We start from the raw sequence: 22,148 nt of genomic DNA on the forward strand, positions 1-22,148 counted from the left end.
TTTCAAATTGCCACAAGGCCAGGTCAGAGGTGCACACATCGCTGTGCTTGCAGGGTCATATGCAGGCCAGGCTCGGTAAGGATGGGTTTTTGACACTGAATTGAATGCTCCTCATTACCTTCTTAATTCCAGAGCGGTGTCAGATAGAATCAGGAGATCAGGCCAACACTCCAGAAACTTGATGGCCTCCAGCTCCAAGCAATGACTGTCAAGCTCATTATTAGGTTCTTAATGCCAGAAGAGAGTTGTTCAGACAGAATCAGGTCAACGGGTATCGGTCCAACACGCCAGGAGCTTAAGAGCCTCCAGCTCAGAGCAGCCGCGAGATTCATTCTTTCCGCCACTGACACACAGGGACTACAATATGTGCAGTCTAACAAATGCTGTAGAAATCCACCAAATCTTCTTAGACAACACCTTCCAAAGCCCCCATTCATCCAGTGCTGGTGGATCAAAATGCTGCCATTGCCTCACCAGGAGCATTGGGGATCTGCCTCCACTAAATCAACAACAGTTCAAGAAGGCAAGCCACCACATTCGCGAATCTAATGTTAGGCCTGATCTCGGACCAGTTCAAATATCTCAGCGTGGAGGTTCTTTTGTTCTAGTTCAAACATATCTGGAGTGCACAGTTCTAGCAGGTTGGACCCAAAGATGGTTATGCACAGAATTTCTGGAATACCCCCGGACAGAAAGTTAATTGGTTACGATGATAATACTTTGCCCAAGTCCTTCTGTGTAGAAGTGTAAAGGACGTCTGTGCTTCAAGTTTCAAAAGTGGATTAATGCATTTGACAGGGTACACAGAGAGATCCTGCTTCTTTTCAATCCTCATCTAGGACTAAGAGTGGGGAATATGATTACAATCCTCGCATTAGAAGTAAATCATCTATGATAAAGCCAAAAACAGCTTCGTTTTGGAAAGGATAATATGTGAATCAGCAGATACATTTTTATTTGGTCAGATTTGATGTTGCCAATTGCTTTCCAATTTGAACATAAAAGATGAATGCATTTTGCTTGAACAAACGTAGAAAGACAAAACAGGCTCGATGTTACAATTCTGAGGCGAGTACAGGAGCAGAGGGACTTTCAGTTTCAAGTATGTGATTACTGGAAAGACGCCGAGCCGGACAAAGCTGCTATGAGAAGGCTTTTGTGAAATGTGTGTTTTCAAATGGACACAGAGAGTATAAAAGCGAAGAATAGATGTTACACCTGTACAAATCATGGGTTAGACCACATGTGCAGTGTTGTGTTCAGTTCTGGGCATGGTATTTAAGGAAGGACATTAAAGCCCTGGACAGAGTTCAAAGGGCATTTACGAGAATGACACCAGGAATGAGGTATTTCAGATACAAGGAAAGATGGAAGAAATTGGGGTAAATCTCCTTGGAGCATAAATGTTTAAGAGGTGACTCTGTGGAAGTGATCAAAATAATGAACAATTCTGTCAGGGTAAAGGAGGACATTCTGTTTTCACCAGTTGATTATGGCAGTAATGAGGGGGTCACAGTTTGTCAGTAATGGAGCTCTGAGATGAGAACAAACCTCTCTATTCAGAAGGTTGTTAGGATTTGGAATGTGATGCCTGGGAGAGTGGCGGAGGTAGATCCCATAGGTGGCTTCAAAACAAGAGCTGGATATATACTTGGGAGTGACGAATATAGACGGTATAGGGCTGGGGAGGGGGCCTAGGTGGGTAGCTCTTTCGGAAGCCGATACGGACATGATGGGATGAATGGCCTCTGTCATTAAAAATCCTCTGAATGTCCACCCAGGAACTTTTGTAAATTTTGGGTTTGTATTCCTCTCAGTCTTAAATGTCCAACCCAGTCCTCCTACATCAGGATACCCTGATCCTGGACTCCCCCCCCCCCCCCCCCTCATTGGGGGCATCCTTCCTGTCCTTGCCCCGTCTGATCCTGTCACAGTTTTCTATGACCCAGAGTCAATTTCCCACCTTTCTGTCTCATATCCCAGCACAACAGGCTGAGAAACTGACACCTCTTCTTCATTGACTTCCTCGTGCAGTTTGTCACAACCACCTTAATTTAGGAACAAAGTGTTAAAGCTTTTTTCAAACCAAATGCAGTTCTTTTTAAAAAAGAGCCAAATAACTTATGAAGAAGTGTCCAGACCTGAAACATCAGCTTTCCTGTTCCTCTGATGCTGCTTGACCTGCTGTGTTCATCCAGCTCAACACCTTGTTCTACAAATGACCCATGACCTGATTGAGTGGAGCAACAGGTTTGAGATGCTGAATGGCCTCCTGCTGTTCCAATCACAGAAGAACCATCCAGACCTGATTATGATCTCCACCTGTGATCAGCTCTGCTTAACACACCCTCCCCCTCTCTCTCATTGGTGCCTGTATGCATGGGTGGTTCCTGATTGGCTAGCAGCAATTGTCAGTCATCATCAGTTCTGCCTCTCCATGGGTGAGTGCAGGATGGTCCCAGGACTATAAATACAGAGCCTGTGGAAGAGCAACTCACTTCTTGAGTGGGAATAGTGAAGATGGCCTCCCAAGTATGTCAGAATTACCACAAGGACTGTGAGGATGCTGTTAACAAGCAAATCAACCTGGAGCTCTATTCCTCTTATGTTTACCTCTCCCTGGTGAGCCTTGTGACATTGAAGACCTGACCTCAAGTTGAAGCCTGTGATATATGTGCATTGACTCTCTTAGGTTTATTTTCTTGCCTAGTTTAATGATTTAGTTGTAGCATGTGTTTTGGTCTGTGGCCCTTCCCTGACTGAATCCCAGTGAAATGGTTCACACTGACTCTGTTGGAAACTTGAAGTTTGTCTTGTATTGCAACTGACTCCTGGGTGTCAATGGCCACTTTGTTATCTCTGGACAATGTACTCCTTAGTGACTTTTCTCCTTCCTCTGAAGGGATGAGCTGATGTTGCTGATAAACCTATATTTTCCTTAAATTTGGTTGCAATTTTCTTTTAAAGAGAAGATTTCCCTGGTGAATTTTTCTATGCAAAACGTACTTGCACTCTTAAAACTTTACCCCATTCACCAGGCTGCTGTCTGATTTGGCCCTAAATGAGTTCTTTCTTTTCTGAAAGAAAAGCAACTGCTGGAAATTAGAAACAGCAACAAAAACAGCTGGAATAGCTTTACAGATCTGGCAGGATTTAGAGAAATCAGTTCATGTTTTGGGTCCAGTGACTCTTCCTCAGAAGTCCTCCTCCTCCTAGCTATTCAGTAGGAGGAAAGAAAAGTGTGGCATGTTTTCACACTCCAAATGTGAATTACAGGAGAAAAAAAACCAGTTAGAACTCAGTGCTGAGTAGATGGTAGGACAGAGTGGGGTTATTCAGGTGGGTGATGTTTGTAATGCTGGCGCTCACTGCGATTCATGGCTCTGTCCATCCACGTGCTCTTTCTTACAGTGCTGTGTCCTTGATCGGCTGGTTGTGTGTCCTCTCTTTCTTCTATCTTCCATGGGAGAAGACCTTCTGCCTGTCTATCATGTTCCAGTAATTAAATGTCCAGTTCTGGTTGCCATACTAACAAAAGGATGTGAATGCTTTGGAAGGGGGTGCAGAGGAGGTTCACCAGGATGTTGCCTGGTATGGAGGGTGTGAGCTAGGAAGACAGGTTGAGTACATGAGCATTATTTTCATTAGAAGGTGGCAGATTTGGGGGTGGGGTCCTGATTGAGCTCCTCAAATTCATGAGGGGTGTAGACAAGGTGGATAGCAAGAAGCTTTTTCCTTGAGTGGGGAACTCAGTTACTAGGGGTCATGAGCTCAAAGTAAGAGCAGGGAAGTTTTTTTCAGGGAAGATTGGGTGAGATTCCTTTCAGTGTGGAAACAGGCCCTTTAGCTCAGTGCACACTGGCCCTTGAAGCATCCCACCCAGACCCATTCCCCTATAACCCCCATACCTCGGAATGCGACGGGCAATTTATCATGTGGATATGTTTGGAAAGCTCTTTACGCAGAGGTTGGAGGGTGCCTGGCACACATTGCCTGTGGAAGTGGTAGATGCAGTCACACTAGTGTCTTAAGATCTATCTGGACAGGTACATGGATGGGCAGGGAGCAAAGGGATAGAGACCCTATGAAAATAGATGACCAATTTGAGACCAGATGTCGCTCGGTGCAGCCTTGGAGGGTCAAAGAGCCTGTTCCTGTGCTGCAGCTTTTTGTCCTTAAATGTGGAATCAAGATGGTGACTGGGTTAGTTTCTGGTTGAGGAGTGCCATTGAATTTCAGATACACTTCCCCTTCCTGCCTGTTTCTTCCCCCACAGTTCTCTTACTTTGACCGGGATGATGTTGCCCTGCGTCACTTTGCTGAGTTCTTCAAGGAGCAGTCCCATGAGGAGCGAGAACATGGAGAGAAGCTGATCACATTCCAGAATAAACGTGGAGGTCGTGTCCTTCTGCAGGACATCAAGGTTGGATTCAAAATTTTTTCAGCTCAATACAATGGACTGATATCTCAATATGATCAGGTTCAGGATTAGACAAATACTGTGTGAATGGGAGGTTGCTCACCACAATAAGATTCCCTTCACTAAAAAGAAACACTTTTTTGCACTTGTGATTGAACAATAGTTGGCAATTGTGATAATCCAGTATTCTGGATGGTGAGCAAATATTGGTGTCTGCTGCAGCTTTGGACAAGATGAGGTGTCAAAAGGGAAAACAGGTCTTTCAGGTGCTGAATTCATCAGAATGAAGCCTTTATACATCTAGAAGATGTTTCTGATGCCTTGAGATCACTCTGATCACAGCCTAGCAGGATCTGTTTAGACATGTCCCCTTCAAGAACAGTACCAAATACAGCATGTGTTTTACCAAGGTCAAGTTGGCCTGTAGTACCTCCCCTACAATGACGAGGGATAACTAACTGATCAGATGTAGACTAATGATACAACTGCCTGCTGAGCTGTGCTTTCTGTTCCTGCTTCCCTCCCTGCAGAAGCCAGAGCAGGATGAGTGGGGCAGTGGCCTGGAGGCAATGCAGAGAGCTCTGCAGATGGAGAAGGATGTGAACCAGAGTCTGCTGGATCTGCACAAACTGGCCTCTGGCCACACGGACCCTCATGTGAGTGTGGTGTATTTAAATCTGGGTTTTTGAATAAAAACAGGGATCAGACACTTGGTCCTTTTTGTTCGCCACAAGATCTCATTTGACATTGTGGAGGGTTTTCTTGGGTTGTACCAAGATCCTCCTGTTTCTAAAACTGAGCACTTTCTCGTGTGTATTTGGCAATCTCCATGACATCACTTCACTGTTCGGTCTCCCAATCTGCATTTGGTCAGATTTAACCAGTTCCCCTCTTTGCTTTCCAGCTGTGTGACTTCCTGGAGAGGCACTACTTGGATGAGCAAGTGAAGATGATCAAGAAGCTGGGAGATCACACCACCAACCTGAAGAAACTGGGAGCCCCTGACAATGGCATGGGAGAGTACCTGTTTGACAGGCTCTCACTCAGCTGAATGGGGTCAATATCTATATCTGTTGTACATGGTGACCTCATTCTACTAAATGACTAGTTGTGCTCTGAGCAAATTAAAATAGTGTTCACCATGGAACTGAGTACAGTGTTTTATTTTCATAGCTTCTGGTTCTTGGAGCTCTGTGTTTTAATGTCTGATCATCAATCCTTTGTTCTTTGTGACATCCTTTGATTCAATGCCTGCCCCAGTAACTTGCTCAGTGTTTGATTCTGCTGTGTCTGGGGATTGAGTGGGCAATCCTTTTATTGGAAATTCCATAACTGGTAAGGTTGTTGACAGATAAATCAGCATTACTGACATGTACTCACAGGTACTTACAGGGACAAGTTTGCAGGACCAGCTTCTAATCAATACACTGACTGAAATCAGTCCTTTGCCTGAAGGGTAGGCACTGATCCAATGCACTGCCCTTGGCCATGTGTTTGGGTCTCTTTGTAAATAAGCAGATTCTGGAAACCAGGAACACAACCTGCTGGGAAATCTCAGGTTTGGCAGCATTGAGAGGGAGAAGGGTTGAACAGAACCTGGCCATGAGACATGTGATCATCTCTTGATTTGATGTTGCGTTGCCTGACAGTGAGGTGTTTTCCAGCAATTTGTTGTAATGCCTCGATGTTACTGATTTTAGTAGATTGTACAATTCCTCCTTTTAAAGAGTAATATACACTGCTTTTCTGCAGGTTTTTCCTCTTGATAAGGAATTGCTTATGTCACTGTTCCCAGAGCTAGGGAATTAGTTTCTTCGGTATTTCCTTTTATACAGGTAGGAGAAAGAAAAATCTACCTTGTCTCAGAATGCTAATGACTAGGAACTGCCTTGGGAATGAAGCAGTGCCCACCTTGTTCCCTGTGTGATAATTTCTATTATTACCCTGCAAAGAGGTGACAAATACTGCGGATGCCTGGTAGAAAATCAAGCTAAAATGCAAATACCACGTACAGAAATCAGCAGTTCCAATTTTTACCTTGTGTTCAATTTTCAAGCAGATCAGCTCTCCTGCTGTCGACTGGCTGACCTGTGACTCCACACAGTGCACTGGGCTGGCTTGATCACTGTCAATCAGCCCTGAATTACAATGTGACTGGTTTGTGTAAGGGCTTTAACAGGATCAGGCTATCACTGACAGGCAGCACTTATTATCCATCTCTGATTACATTATCCATCTCTGATTTTCCAGCCAGCCCATGAGTAATTCAAATTAAACCCCTTTGCTGTGGGGTTACACATAGGCTAGATCAGGTAAGGATGGCAGTTTCTTACAAACAAGGACATTAGTGAACCAGAAGAGGCTTGGTTGGACCCTGTCTTCTGGAATGAGAATGATGTGCGTGAAATTCAGTGATGTCAGACAGACTCAGGATAACAGGTAGCAGTCTAACACTCCAGAATGTTGACAGCCTCCATCAAACGAGTAGCCACTCTCGTCAATCCTTCCACCACTGACATACGCGGAGACTGCAATATATACCATCTACCAAAGCTCCTTAGACAACTTCTTAAAACCACAACTACTTTCCATCGGACAAGGGCTGCAGATATGTAGGAACACCACGCATCTCCACGTTCTACACCAAGCCACCGATCACCCGGCGTTGGAATCGTAACCCCACGTTCCCTCCCTAACAGCAGTATGGATTTGCCTACACCAAATGGGCTACAGTAATGCAAGAAGGCAAATCACCACATTCTCGAAACTAATGTTGGCCCTGATCTCTGAGGGGTTCAAATACCTCTGGATGGAGAGGTTTTGGTGAAATTGTCAAGTTCCTGTTCAACCATAGCTGGAGTGCACAGTTCTGGCAGGTTCGACCCAAAGATGGTTATGCACGGAATTTCTGGAAGTAACCTGGACAGAGAGATGGTTAATTCATGATAATGGCTTGTCCAGTCCGTCTGTGTAGAAGGTTAAGGGATGGCTGTAATTGATATTTTTCGGAGGATTAATGGATTTGACAGGGTAGAGAGGAAAGAACCCATTTCTTCTCAATGATCATCTCGGACTGTGCGTAGAATGGGATGACAATCTTCACATTAGAATTACATCATCCAGGACCATGTCAAAAACAGTTACTTTGTGGAAAGGACAATATCTGCACGCACAGATATTTACTGCACAAGGTTTGATGTTGCCAATCGCTTTCCAATTTCAAGACATAAAAAAAGTGAGTAATGCATTTTCGTAGAAGAAACACAGAAAGACAAAACAGGCTCGATGTTACAAATCTGATGTGAGTACAGGAGCTCAGAGACTTTCGGTTTCAAGTATGTGATTATCTGAAAGTGATCAGGCAGGATGAAACTGTTATTAATGGAGATTTAGCCACTTATGTGAACCTTGTGTTTTCAAATTGAGGCATCGAGTATAAAAGCAACGAATTGATGTTACACCTCTACAAATCATTGGTTAGACCACATTTCAATTATGTACTCAGTTCTGGGCGTGGCATTCAAGGCAGGACATGAAAAACCTCAAAAGAGTTCAAAGGAGATTTATTAGAATGACCCCAGGAGTGAGGAATTTTAGATACACGGAAAGATGAAGGAAAATGGGGTAAATCTCCTTGCAGGTGACCTTATTGAGAGGTGACCTTGTTGACGTGATCAAAACTATGAACAATTTTGATAGAGTAAACACGATATTCTGATTTCAGCAGTTGACTTGTCAGTGACGAGAAGTCACAGTTTGTCAGTAGGAGAGATCAGAGTGAAATGGGAAGAAACCTCTTTGCTCAAAGTTGTTCGGATTTGGAATGCGCTGCCTGGGAGAGTGACGGAGGTGGATTCCATGGGAGGTTTCAAAACAAGAGTTGGATATGTCCTTGGAAGTGACGAATTTAGAGAGGGACAGAGATAGGGCTGGAAAGTGGGACTAATCAGGTAGCTCTTTCAGAAGCTAATACAGGAACGGTGGGCTGAACGGCCTCCTGTTGTGAAGAACGCTCTGAATTTCCACCCAGGAAATTCTGAGAGTTTGGGGACGGGGTTTTTAATTCCACCTGTAGGAGGCACCTTGAATGTGGGAAAGCTGTTACACATCAGCAGAGACATGGTCCTTTACACAAGGTAGACCCAGTTCCACAGGTAAAGAAATGTTGACTGGGGATCCCCCCACTGCTGGCCAACACCCACTGTCACAGCCAACGATCGCACACACCTATCTTCCACTTGGATGGCCGGTGGGGACTGGTTTTGCATTGCACCTTATCAGGACCCTCCCCTCGATCATACCGTCCAGGGTGGCCCTGCCAGGAGGTGAAATCCTCTTCACTTATCACTCTGAGAACCAACAGAACACTCGAGGCTCTCCATCACTGCGAGGTGACAATCCACAGGCAGGAGCTGGAGGCAGGGAGATTCTGCTCAGGTACAGACCCACCACAGAATCGGAGAATTGTTATGGCACAGCAGGAGGCCATTCGGTCCTTTGTGCCTGTACCTGTTCTGGTTGTTTTCTAAATCTGCCTGTAGAGATGATTTAAGATCTCTGGATCTGGTAGGAACTTGTACCAAGGCCTCTTGGTCCAAAGCTAGGGACATTACCCCTAAACCACAAGACCCTGGCTGCGCTGGTTGCACAAACATAGAATCATAGAAAATAAATGTTGAGTCGGCCATTCATCCCTTCCAGCCTGCTCTGCCATTCCATGTGATTGTGGCTGATTCCAGAACTCAGCACCATATTCTCACCCTCTCTGCAATCCCTTTTGATCCAGCCCTCAAAGCTCTCCCCAATTCCTGTTTTGGCTTCAATCCTTTTCTGTGGCAGAGAATTCCACAGGTTCCACCACCCCGCCCCCCGAGGTGAAGAGATTTCTCCTCCCCTCAGTCCTAAACGTATCCTTAGATTGCAAACCCTGGTCCTGGCCTCCCCCATAATCAGGAACATCCTTCCTGTCTTTTCCACAGCAGACACTGTTATAATTTTTCTATGACCCAGAGACAATTTCCCACCCTTCTTTCCCAAATCCCAGCACAACAAGCTGAGAAACTGATGCCCCTCTTCCTCATTGAATCCCTCGTGCAGTTGCTCACAACCACCTTAATTTTTAAAAAATGTGTAACTTTTTTGAAACCAAATTGACTTCTTTTAGAAAAGAACCAAATGACCTATGACCTGAGTGAGTGGTGCAGAAGGTTTGAGATGCCGAATGGCCTCCTGCTGTTCCAATCACAGAATAACCATCCAGACCTGGCTCTCATCTCCACCTCTGATCAGCTCTGCTTAACACACCCTCCCCCTCTTTCTCATTGGTGCCTGTATGCAGGGGTGGTTCCTGATTGGCCAGCAGCAACTGTCAGTCATCATCAGTTCTGCCTCTCTCTGTGTGACTGCAGGATGGTCCCAGGACTATAAATACAAGAGCCTGTGGGAGAGAGAGACTTAGTTCTAGAGTTTTCTTGGTGCTTGTGAGCAGGAATAGTGAAGATGGTTTCCCAAGTGTGTCAGAACTACCACAAGGACTGTGAGGATGCTGTTAACAAGCAGATCAACCTGGAGCTCTATTCCTCCTATACTTACCACTCCATGGTGAGCTTTGTGGAATTGAAGCCTGTGCTATGATAGTGTTGACCTGTTTGGTTTTTACGCTGGGTTAATGAATTAGCTGTAACATGTATTATTTTCTGTGGCCCTTCCCCTGTTGCAATCTAGTGCAGGTCTTAACACTGACTCTCTGTTCAAAACCTGACCATTGTCTTCATGTCCAACTGGCTCCTGGATGTGGACGCCCAGCTTGCTGTCTCTGGACAATGTAACCCTTGGTGATTTTTCATCTAACTCTGGAGGGATGATGTGGTCTTTGTCAATAACTAACTTTTAAAATTGGTTGCATTCCTTTTCTCAACAAAAGCCTTCCCTGGTGGAAACTTTTCCTGACACAAATATACTCCTTTTTGTTTAAAACCTTGCCCCATTCACCAGACTGTCTTGTGCTCAAGATGTAAAGTTCCCTGAACTAAAAGAACAGCAGCTGCTGGACACTAAACACCAACAGAAAAGCTCTAAACATCTGGTTGAAAACCAAGCTCTGGGTCCACTGACCCTTTCTCAAGTGGCTTTGAGCTGTGCAATGTGAGGAAAGAGGCACATTTTCACACTATGTAGGTGATCTTTTTTCTCTCTCTAACAAAGCAGTTAGAATTCTGTGGAGTGGATGGTAGGACACTGGGGTTATTCAGGTGGGTGATGGTGATAATGAGGCTGCTGACTGAGCTTTCTGGCTGTGTTCACGAACACATGTCCCTTCATTCAGTTGGACAGGGGCCTAACTGGTCTCCACCTCCTGAACAATAGTGTTTCTAACCTGCAGAGCAGGGATGTCTAATGGCTATAGACAGCTCTCCCCTTCATCAGGCACCATGCCACATGTACTGTCTCTCTTTCTCGCTCACACAGGCCAGGGATTGCATTTGCTTTTTGTCCTTGATTTCCAGAAAGCTGGTGAAATATCTGCACAAAGGCTGCTTCAGTATTTGTTGTTTGGGTTATAATCCATGGAAGGTGACTTCCTGCTTTGTCTGTTTTTTACCACTTAAATGTGGAATCAAGATGGTGCCCAGGTTATTTCCTGAGTGAGGAGTGTCATTCACGAATTTCAGACAGTTTCCTTTTAACCTCTCTCTCTCTCCCCCCACAGTTCTCTTACTTTGAACGGGATGATGTTGCCCTGCATCACTTTGCTGAGTTCTTCAAGGAGCAGTCCCATGAGGAACGGGAACACGCTGAGAAACTGATGGCATTCCAGAATAAACGTGGAGGTCGAGTCCTCCTGCAGGACATGAAGGTTGGATTCTGAAGCCTTCTGTTTGTGTAGCTCTTTGTGAGCAGCTACAATCGACTGGTGTCTCCCTCTATTTAGCTTTAGCATTGAACAAATACTGTATGAAGGGGAGGTTGTTCTGCAAAATAGGCTTCCTTGAGGTGAAAGGAAATAATCATCAATTGAGACTCACCAGAATAGTGAGTAGATATCAATGTGAATGACTCTCCTTTAGACAGAATAAGGGAACAAAAGCTAAGACAGGAAATTGTTGCAGTGTGGAAAGTAGCAGTGTCCAGCCTAACAGAATCTGGAAGATGTTTCTAACACCACAATCGTGAAGCCTATTCTCTGCATGTGAATTGAGAATCGACATGAACAGTAGAATGTGTTTAGAAAATTTCTTATTCCCTCAGTACAAAATCTAGTTGTCTTGATCAAATTGAAGTTTGTTTGTTGTACCTCCTACAATGATGAGGGATACTAACCGATGTAGACTAATGATACAACTGCCTGCTGAACTCTGCTTTCTGTTCCCACTTCCCTCCCTCCAGAAGCCAGAGCAGGATGAGTGGGGCAATGGTCTGGAGGCAATGCAGAGAGCTCTGCAGATGGAGAAGGATGTGAACCAGAGTCTGCTGGATCTGCACAAACTGGCCTCTGGCCACACTGACCCTCATGTGAGTTTGTAAACTGTATTCTCTCTCTTCCTTGGAAGAAAGTGATGTGTTTGTGCACTCTCTCTTGGTTTAAAAATCCAATTACCTTCTCCAAGCTTCCTACCGGCTGGTAGAACCTTTCAAAGGCATCACCTAAGTGGACCTCCACGTGGTGGTGATGGTCACATCTGTCATGGGAAGTCACTTTCAGACACCTTTTTGATCCTCTGGACTAATTTTGTCTTCCAGCTGTGTGACTTCCTGGAGAGGCACTACCTGGATGAGCAAGTGAAGATGATCAAGAAGCTGGGAGATCACATCACCAACCTGAAGAGACTGGGAGCCCCTGACAATGGCACGGGAGAGTACCTGTTTGATAGGCTCACACTCAGCTGAGTGGGGTCAATAATATCTGTTGTACATGGTGACCTCATTCTCGTGAATGGCTTTGGTTGTGCTCTGAGCAAATAAAAGTAGTGTTCACCATGGAACTGAGTACTGTGTCACTTCATAGCTGCTTCTGGTTGCTGTTTTAACAAGTGATCACATAATGGATTTTGTTCTTTGGCAACCTTTTGATTCACTGCCTGCCCCAGTTATTGGCTCGGTGTTTGCTTCTGCTGAGCGTCTGTCTGTAGGGATTGAGTGGGCAATCTTGACCTTGGAAATGCCACAACTGGCAAACATCTGCATTGCAGACAATGCCACAACAAAATCTGTCCTCCGCTTCCCCAGGACAATTTTTCAGGACCAGCTTCTGGTCAAAATCATGACTGAAATCTGTCCTGTGCCTAAACAATTGGCATTGCCAAGGCCTGTCCATTCACTCACTCTTCAGCATTTTTGGAAAAACCAAGCTGACACTGGAAACCAGGAACAAAAGCTGCTGGGAAATCTCAGGTTTGGTAGTGAGAAGTGTTGAACAGAACCGGGACACGAGACACGTGTTTATCTCTTGACTGATTTTGTTGGCAGGCCCTGAGGTGTTTTGCACCTACTTGTTCTCTTGCTTCAATTCTACTGACTTTAATAGGTCACAAAATTCCTCATTAGAAGAATATAAAGTTGACCAATCGTGCAAGGTACACCTGCTTTTCTGCAACTGTTTACCATTTACATGTTTCCTGAGCTAGAGAATTGGTTTCTCTCGTATGTCCTTTCCATTCACTAGAATGAAAGCTCTGCTTTCTCCCTGACAATGCTAATGACTATGGCCTCTATTAGGCAATGAAGCAGTGCCCACCTTGTAAAGCATCTGCTGTAACTCCTGTCCTTGCTCTGCAATGCAAAGGTGACAAATGCTGAGGACACCTGGTGAAAATCAAGCTAAAAACAAAATACCACTTGCAGAAGTCAGTAGTTCCAATTTCCTTTACATTTAATTGTGAAGAAAATCAGCTTTCTGGTGTAATCTGTCCTCCATGTGGCTCCACACACGCTGCATTGGGTCTAGCTCATTGCTGTCAATCACAATCAGTCACTGGTTTCTAATGGGTGACCACTGACAATTCCTTGACAGGATAAGGATGTCACTGACCAGGCAGCATTTATCCTCTGTCTGAACTGCCCATGGGACAATTAGTCAACCACAGTGCTTTAGGCTTGGTGTCATATACTGGCCAGACCAGGTAAGGATGGCAGTTTGGCAGTTCCCTTCCCTGAATGACTTCAGTGAAAAGGATATTTTATTCAGACTAGGAATTGCATGCTCATTTTTAGGTTCTTAATGCCCGAAGAGAGTTGTTCAGACAGAATCAGGACAATGGGCATCAGTCCAACACTCCAGAAGCTTAACAGTTGCCAGCTCAGAGCAGCCACGAGATTCACTCCTTCCACACAGGGACTGCAATGTGTACTATCACCAAATGTTGTAGAAATCCACCAAAGCTCCTTAGACAACACCTTCCAAAGCCCCCATTACTTGCCATGGGACAAGGGCAGCAAATACATGGAACACAACCGCCTCTAAGTTCTACACCAAACCATTCACCATCCTGAGTTGGAAACATGGTCCCATTCCCCTAGGTTGCTGGATCAGAATCCTGGAATTCCCTCCCTAACAGCATTGGGGATCTGCCTACACCAAATGGGCAACAGCAATTCAAGAACGTAAGCCACCACATTCTCTCATCTAATGTTAGGCCTGATCTCCGAGGGTTTCAACTACCTCTGGCTGATGGTTCTTTTGTGAAATTGTCAAGTTCTAGCTCAACCACAGCTGGAGTGCTCAGTTCTAGCAGCTTCGACCCAAAGATGGTTATGCACAGAATTTCTGCAATGAACTTGGACAGAGAGCTGGTTCATTGATGATAACGGTTTGTCCCAGTCCCTCTGTGTAGAAGGTTAAGGGATGGCCGTGTTTGAAATTTCAAAGAGGATTAATGGATTTGACAGAGTGAACAGACAGAATCTATTTCTTTTCTATGGTCATTGAGGACTGTGTGCAAAATAGGATTATAGTTTTCACATTTCAACAAAATCATCCAGGATAATGTCAAAAACAGCTTCTTTGTGGAGAAGATAATATGTGCACGTGCTGTTAGATATTTATTGGGTAAGGCTTGACTTTGACAATCACTTTCTAATTTCAACACTAAAAATATGTGAATAACACATTTTGTTTGAGAAACATAGAAAGACAAAACAGGCTCAATGTTACAAATCTGATGTGAGTACAGGAGCAGAGAGACTTTGGGTTTCAAGTATGTGATTATCTGAAAGTGACCAGCCAAGATGATGCTGTTATTGAGAAGGCTGTGGTGAACCAAGCATGTGGATGAGGGAAGGGCAGTTGACATGGTGTACATGGACTTCAGTAAAGCCTTTGATAAGGCTCCACATGGTAGGCTATTGGAGAAAATACAGAGGCACAGGATTGAGGGAGATTTAGCAGTTTGGATTAGAAACTGGCTTTCTGTGAGAAGGCAACGAGTGGTGGTTGATGGAAAATATCCAGCCTGGAGTCAGGTCACTCGTGGTGTGCCTCAAGGATCTGCTTTAGGACCACTGCTGTTTGTCATTTTTATAAATGACTTGGACGCAGGCATAGGTGGATGGGTTAGTAAGTTTGCAGATGACACTAAAGTCGGTGGAGTGGTGGACGGTGTGGAAGAATGTTGCACGTTGCAGGGAGACTTGGATAAACTGCAGAATTGGGCTGAAAGGTGGCAAATGGAGTTCAATGCAGATAAATGTGAGTTGATTCACTTTTGGGGGAATAGCAGGAAGGCAGAATACCGGGTCAATGGAAAGATTCTTGGCAGTGTGGATGTGCAGATGGCTCTTGGTGTCCATGTACATAGATCCCTGAAAGTTGTCACCGAGGTTGATGATGCTGATAAGAAGGCTTACCGTGTGTTAGGTTTTATTAGTAGAGGGATTGAGTTCCGGAGCCGTGATGTCATGCTGCAACTGTACAAAACGCTAGTGCGGCCTCATTTGGAATATTGCGTGCAGTTCTGGTCACCCCATTACAGGAAGGATGTGGAAGCATTGGGAAAGGTGCAGAGGAGATTTACCAGGATGTTGCCTGGTCTGGAGCGCAGGGCCTATGAAGAAACGCTGAGGGACTTGGATCTGTTCTCATTGGAGAGAAGTAGGCTAAGAGGGGATTTAATAGAGACATACAAGATGATCAGAGGATTAGATAGGGTGGACAGTGAGAGTCTTTTTCCGAGGATGATGACTTCAACTTGTACAAGGGGGCATAGCTACAAATTGCGGGGTGGTACATTTAAGACATTTGTCAGAGGCAGGTTCTTTACTCAGAGAGTGGTAAGGGCGTGGAAAGCCCTGCCTGCCAATGTAGTTAACTCAGCCACGTTTGGGGCATTTAAACAGTCCTTGGATAAGCATATGGATGATGACGGGATGGTGTAGGAGGTGGGGCTTGGATTAGCTCACAGGTCGGCGCAACATCGAGGGCCGAAGGGCCCGTTCTGCGCTGTATTGTTCTAAGAACCTTGTGTTTTCAAATTGAGGCATCGAGTATAAAAGCAATGAATTGATGTTACACCTCTACAAATCATTGGTTAGACCACATTTCCATTATGTACTCAGTTCTGGGCGTGGCATTCAAGGAAGGACAAGAAGAACCTCCAAAAGAGTTCAAAGGAGATTTATCAGAATGAGCCCAGGAATGAGGAATTTTAGATACACGGAAAGATTAAGGAAAATGGGGTGAATTTCCTTGCAGGTGACCTTATTGAGAGGTGACCTTGTTGACGTGATCAAAACTATGAACAATTTTGATAGAGTAAACAGGATATTCTGATTTCAGCAGTTAACTTGTCAGTGACGAGAGTTCACAGTTTGTCAGTAGGGGAGATCAGAGTGAAATGGGAAGAAACCTCTTTGCTCAGAAAGTTGTTCGGATTTGGAATGCGCTGCCTGGGAGAGTGACAGAGATGGATTCCATGGGTGGTTTCAAAACAAGAGTTGGATATGTCGTTAGAAGTGACGAATTTAGAGAGTGACAGAGATTGGGCTGGAAAGTGGGACTAATCAGGTAGCTCTTTCAGAAGCTAATACAGGAACGGTGGGCTGAACTGCCTCCTGTTGTGAAGAACGCTCTGAATTTCCACCCAGGAAATTCTGAGAGTTTGGGGACAGGGTTTGAATTCCACCTGTAGAAGGCACCTTTAATGTGGGAAAGCTGTTACACATCAGCAGAGACATGGTCCTTTACACAAGGTAGACCCAGTTCCACTGGCAAAGAAATGTTGACTGGGGATCCCCCCACTGCTGGCCAACACCCACTGTCACAGCCAATGATCGCACACACCTAATCTTCCACCTGGATGGCCGCTGGGGACTGGTTTTGCATTGCACCTTGTCAGGACCCTCCCCTCGATCGTACCATCCTGGGTGGCCCTGCCAGGAGGTGAAATCCTCTTCAGGTATCACTCTGAGAACCAACAGAACACTCGAGGCTCTCCATCACTGCGAGGTGACAATCCACAGGCAGGAGCTGGAGGCAGGGAGATTCTGCTCAGGTACAGACCCACCACAGAATCAGAGAATTGTTATGGCACAGCAGGAGGCCATTCGGTCCTTTGTGCCTGTACCTGTTCTGGTTGTTTTCTAAATCTGCCTGTAGAGATGATTTAAGATCTCTGGATCTGGTAGGAACTTGTACCAAGGCCTCCTGGTCCAAAGCTAGGGACATTACCCCTAAACCACAAGACCCTGGCTGCGCTGGTTGCACAAACATAGAATCATAGAAAATAAATGTTGAGTCGGCCATTCATCCCTTCCAGCCTGCTCTGCCATTCCATGTGATTGTGGCTGATTCCAGAACTCAGCACCATATTCTCACCCTCTCTGCATTCCCTTTTGATCCAGCCCTCAAAGCTCTCCCCAATTCCTGTTTTGGCTGCAATCGTTTTCTGTGGTAGAGAATTCCACAGGTTCCACCACTTCGCCCCCCCGAGGTGAAGAGATTTCTCCTCACCTCAGTCCTAAATGTATCCTTAGACTGCAAACCCTGGTCCTGAACTCCCCCATAATCAGGAACATCCTTCCTGTCTTTTCCACAGCTGACACTGTTATAATTTTCTATGACCCAGAGACAATTTCCCACCCTTCTTTCCCAAATCCTAGCACAACAAGTTGAGAAACTGATGCCCCTCATCCTCATTGAATCCCTCATGCAGTTGCTCACAACCACCTTAATATAAAAAAATGTGAAAACTTTTCTCAAACCAAATCACCTTCTTTTAAAAAAGAACCAAATGACCTCTGACATGAGTGAGTGGTACAGAAGGTTTGAGATGCTGAATGGCCTCCTGCTGTTCCAATCACAGAATAACCATCCAGACCTGGCTCTCATCTCCACCTCTGATCAGCTCTGCTTAACACACCCTCCCCCTCTCTCTCATTGGTGCCTGTATGCATGGGTGGTTCCTGATTGGCCACCAGCAACTGTCAGTCATCATCAGTTCTGCCTCTCTCTGTGTGACTGCAGGATGGTCCCAGGACTATAAATACAAGAGCCTGTGGGAGAGAGAGACTTAGTTCTAGAGTTTTCTTGGTGCTTGTGAGCAGGAATAGTGAAGATGGTTTCCCAAGTGTGTCAGAACTACCACCAGGACTGTGAGGATGCTGTTAACAAGCAGATCAACCTGGAGCTCTATTCCTCCTATGTTTACCTCTCCATGGTGAGCTTTGTGGAATTGAAGCCTGTGCTATGATAGTGTTGACCTGTTTGGTTTTTATGCTGGGTTAATGAATTATCTGTATCATGTATTATTTTCTGTGGCCCTTCCCCTGTTGCAATCTAGTGCAGGTCTTAACACTGACTCTCTTTTCAAAACTTGACCACTGTCTTCATGTCCAACTGGCTCCTGGATGTGGATGGCCAGCTTGCTGTCTCTGGACAATGTAACCCTTGGTGATTTTTTTTCATCTAACTCTGGAGGGATGATCTGGTCTTGGTCAATAACTAATTTTTTTTAAACTTGGTTGCATTTCTTTTCTCAACAAAAGCTTTTCCTGACACAAATATACTCCTTTTTGTTTAAAACCTTGCCCTATTCACCAGACTGTCTTGTGCTCAAGATGTAAAGTTCCCTGAACTAAAAGAACAGCTGCTGGACATTAAACACCAACAAAAATAGCTAGAAAAGCTCTACAGAGCTGGAAGAAATCCAAGCTCTGGGTCCATTGACCCTTTCTCAGAAGTGGCTTTGAGCTATGCAATGTGAGGAAAGGGGCACATTTTCAGACTGTTTTTTTTCTCTCTCTAACAAAGCAGTTAGAATTCTGTGGAGTGGGTGGTAGGACACTGAGGTTATTCAGGTGGGTGATGGTTATAATGAGGCTGCTGACTGAGCTTTCTGGCTGTGTTAATGAACACATGTCCCTTCATTCAGTTGGACAGGGGCCAAACTGGTCTCCACCTCCTGAACAATCGTGTTTCTAACCTGCAGAGCAGAGATGTCTAATGGCTCTAGACAGCTCTCCCCTTCATCATCCATGGAAGGTGACTTCCTGCTTTCTGTTTTTTAACCACTTAAATGTGGAATCAAGATGGTGCCCAGGTTAGTTCCTGAGAGAGGAGTGTCATTCATGAATATCAGACAGTTTCCTTTAGCCTCTCTCTTCCCACAGTTCTCTTACTTTGACCGGGATGATGTTGCCCTGCATCACTTTGCTGAGTTCTTCAAGGAGCAGTCCCATGAGGAACGGGAACACGCTGAGAAACTGATGGCATTCCAGAATAAACGTGGAGGTCGAGTCATCCTGCAGGACATCAAGGTTAGATTCTGAAGCCTTCTGTTTGCAGCTTTTTGTGAGCAGCTACAAACTACTGGTATCTCCATCTATTTAGCTTTAGCCTTGAACAAATACTGTGTGAAGGGGAGGTTGTTCACCAAAATAGGATTCCTTTAGGTGAAAGGAAATACTCTGCACTTATGAGGGCAATTGAGACTCACCAGAATAGTGAGTAGATATCAATGTGAATGACTCTCCTTCAGACAGAATGAGGTAACAAAAGCTGAGACAGGAAATTGTTGCAGTGTGGAAAGTAGCAGTGTCCAGCCTTTCTGAATCTGGAAGATGTTTCTAACACCACAATAGTGAAGCCAGGAATTACTTCCATTGGTACCCATTCTCTGCATGTGAATTCAGAGAATCTACATTAACAGTAGAATGTGTTTAGAAAATTTGTTATTCCCTCAGTACAAAATCTAGTTGTCTAAGAAATTTAAAGTTGGTTTGCAGTACCTCCCCTACAATGATGAGGGATAACTGACTGATCAGATGTAGACTAATGACTCAACTGCCTGCTGAACTGTGCTTTCTGTTCCTGCTTCCCTCCCTCCAGAAGCCAGAGCAGGATGAGTGGGGCAATGGTCTGGAGGCAATGCAGAGAGCTCTGCAGATGGAGAAGTATGTGAACCAGAGTCTGCTGGATCTGCACAAACTCTCCTCTGGCAACACTGACCCGCATGTGAGTTTGTAAACTTTCTCTTTACTTGGAAGAAAGTGGTGTGTTTGTGCACTCTCTGGGGTAAAAATCCAATTACCTTCTCCCAGCCTCTGGCAGGCTGTTAAAACAAAACCGTTCCAAGGCATCACCTGAGTCCACCTCTGCTTGGTGATGATGGTCACATCTGTGATGGGAGGTCACTTTCAGACACCTTTTTGATCCTCTGGATTAATTTTGTCTTCCAGCTGTGTGACTTCCTGGAGAGGCACTACTTGGATGAGCAAGTGAAGATGATCAAGAAGCTGGGAGATCACATCACCAACCTGGAGAGACTGGGAGCCCCTGCCAATGGCACGGGAGAGTACCTGTTTGACAGGCTCACACTCAGCTGAGTGGGGTCAATAATATCTTTGTTTATGGTGACATAATCCAAATAATTTGGTTGTGCTCTGTGCAAATTAAAGTAGTGTTCACCATGGAACTGAGTACTTTGCATAATTTCACAGCTGCTTCTGGCTCTTGGTATTGCTGTTTGACACCTGATCATTAAATCCTCCTGTTATTTCTGATTAACCTTTGATTCAATGCCTGCCCCAATAGTTTGCTTTTTTTCTCTTGTCTATAGGAATTAAGTGGGCAATCCTTGTAGTGGAAATTCAGTGAGCCTGTGGTGTTTTTGGGTTTGGCTAGTAAGCAGTGTTGTACTGAATCAATTTTTCAGGACCAGTTTCTAGTCAATACCCTGATTGAGCAGCCCCCTGTCTAAATGTTTGGCTCTGAGCTGCAGCCCTTCCCTGTGCAATGTTTAGGTCTTGTTGAGATAAGCAGCTACTGGAAATCTCCGGTTTGGCAGCTTTTGCACAGGGGAAACTGTTCTCGGTCCCAGGACCTGAGACACATCATCTTTTGACAAGTGTTGCTAGACCTGTGAGGTTTTTCCAGCAATTTGTTCTTTCACTTGGAATTTAATATTTGTGCGTACATTCACTCTTTCAAACAGGAATACCAAGTAAAACATTTAGCATCTAAGATGCACTGCTTTTTTCAGTTTTTTTTGATAAGCAATTGCTTCCACAGGTAGGGAATCGGTTTCTCTCTCCTTTTCCCCTTTCTGCCTTATCAGTGGTGGAAGGACTTTGTCCAGTGGCTGCATCTTGGAGAATGGCAAAATCAGCTTTCCCTTGTATCAGTCTCTCTCGTCATTTAGAATGACCTGTATTTGGAAATGCAGCAGTGCGCACCTTGGAGCCCATGTGGTAGAACTTCTAGCATTGCTCTGCAATGCAGAGATAACAAATGCCAAGGGCACATGGTGAAAATAAAGCTGGAACCAAACTACCACTGGCAGAAAACAGCAGTTCAGATTTTTACTTTATTTACTTACAATGAAATCAGTGCTCCTGCTCCTGAGTGACCTGCACATGTGCTGCACTATGGCTGCCTAATTTGTGATGGTCTCCTTTTAATAAAAGGATAGTGTTTATTATCCATGTCTGATTGTCCCAAGGCCAGGCCAGAGTCAAACAATTACTGTAGTTGTAGGGTCATACGCAGGCCAGACTGGTTAAGGATGGGTTTTTGACACTTAAGCTAATGATTAGCATTAAGTTAATTCCAGAGTGTTGGTAGACAGAATCAGGAGAACAGTCCAACACTCCAGAAACTTGATTGGCTTCCATCTCCAAGCAGCCACTGGATTGCCTCTTTCCAACACTGATGTGTGGGGACTGCAATGGGTATCACCTCCCAATTCCTATACAAATCCAAAGCATTCTGAAGCCCCTATTACTTGCCATGGGAGAAGGATATCTGATACATGGGAACATCACGCTCTGTAATTTCTACACCAAGCTACTTGCTGTGCTGAGTTGGAAACATAAACCCATTCCTCCAGCATTGGTAGATCAGAATCCTGGAATTCCCTCAAAGGCAACATTGTGGATCTGCCTGCGCCCCATGGGCAACAGCAATTCAAGAAGGCAAGCCACCATGTTCTCTAATCTAATGTTAAGCCTGACCTCAGAGTGGTTCACATACCTCTGGACAGAAGTTCTTTGGTGAAATTGTCAAGTTCAATTACATGGGGACTCCACAGGTCTAGTAGTTTTGACCCAAAGCTGGTTATGCACAAAACTTCGAGAATGAACCTGGGCAGAGAGCTGCTTAATTGATTACAATGATAATGTTTGCCCAAGCGCCCCCCCCGACCCTGTGTAGAAGTGTGAAGGATGCCTGTGCTTGAAGTTTCCAAGTGAATTTGAGAGGATAGATAGAGAGATCCTGCTTCTTTTCAATCCTCATCTA

General features: G+C 44.9%; 1 protein-coding gene across 1 annotated transcript; it reads left to right on the forward strand.

The window, feature by feature from the left end:
- Positions 1-9,928: 9,928 nt before the first annotated feature.
- On the forward strand, positions 9,929-20,236 carry LOC132206458 (ferritin, higher subunit-like; the record flags this gene model as incomplete). Its single annotated transcript, XM_059640640.1, has 6 exons — positions 9,929-10,021; positions 11,130-11,276; positions 11,807-11,932; positions 19,022-19,168; positions 19,740-19,865; positions 20,090-20,236. Coding segments are annotated over 6 exons (786 nt in total), but the record flags the coding sequence as incomplete, so codon positions are not given.
- Between the last annotated feature and the right edge of the window lie 1,912 nt (positions 20,237-22,148).

This window comes from Stegostoma tigrinum, chromosome 38 (genome assembly GCF_030684315.1).
Source record: "Stegostoma tigrinum isolate sSteTig4 chromosome 38, sSteTig4.hap1, whole genome shotgun sequence".
NCBI lineage: Eukaryota > Metazoa > Chordata > Chondrichthyes > Orectolobiformes > Stegostomatidae > Stegostoma > Stegostoma tigrinum.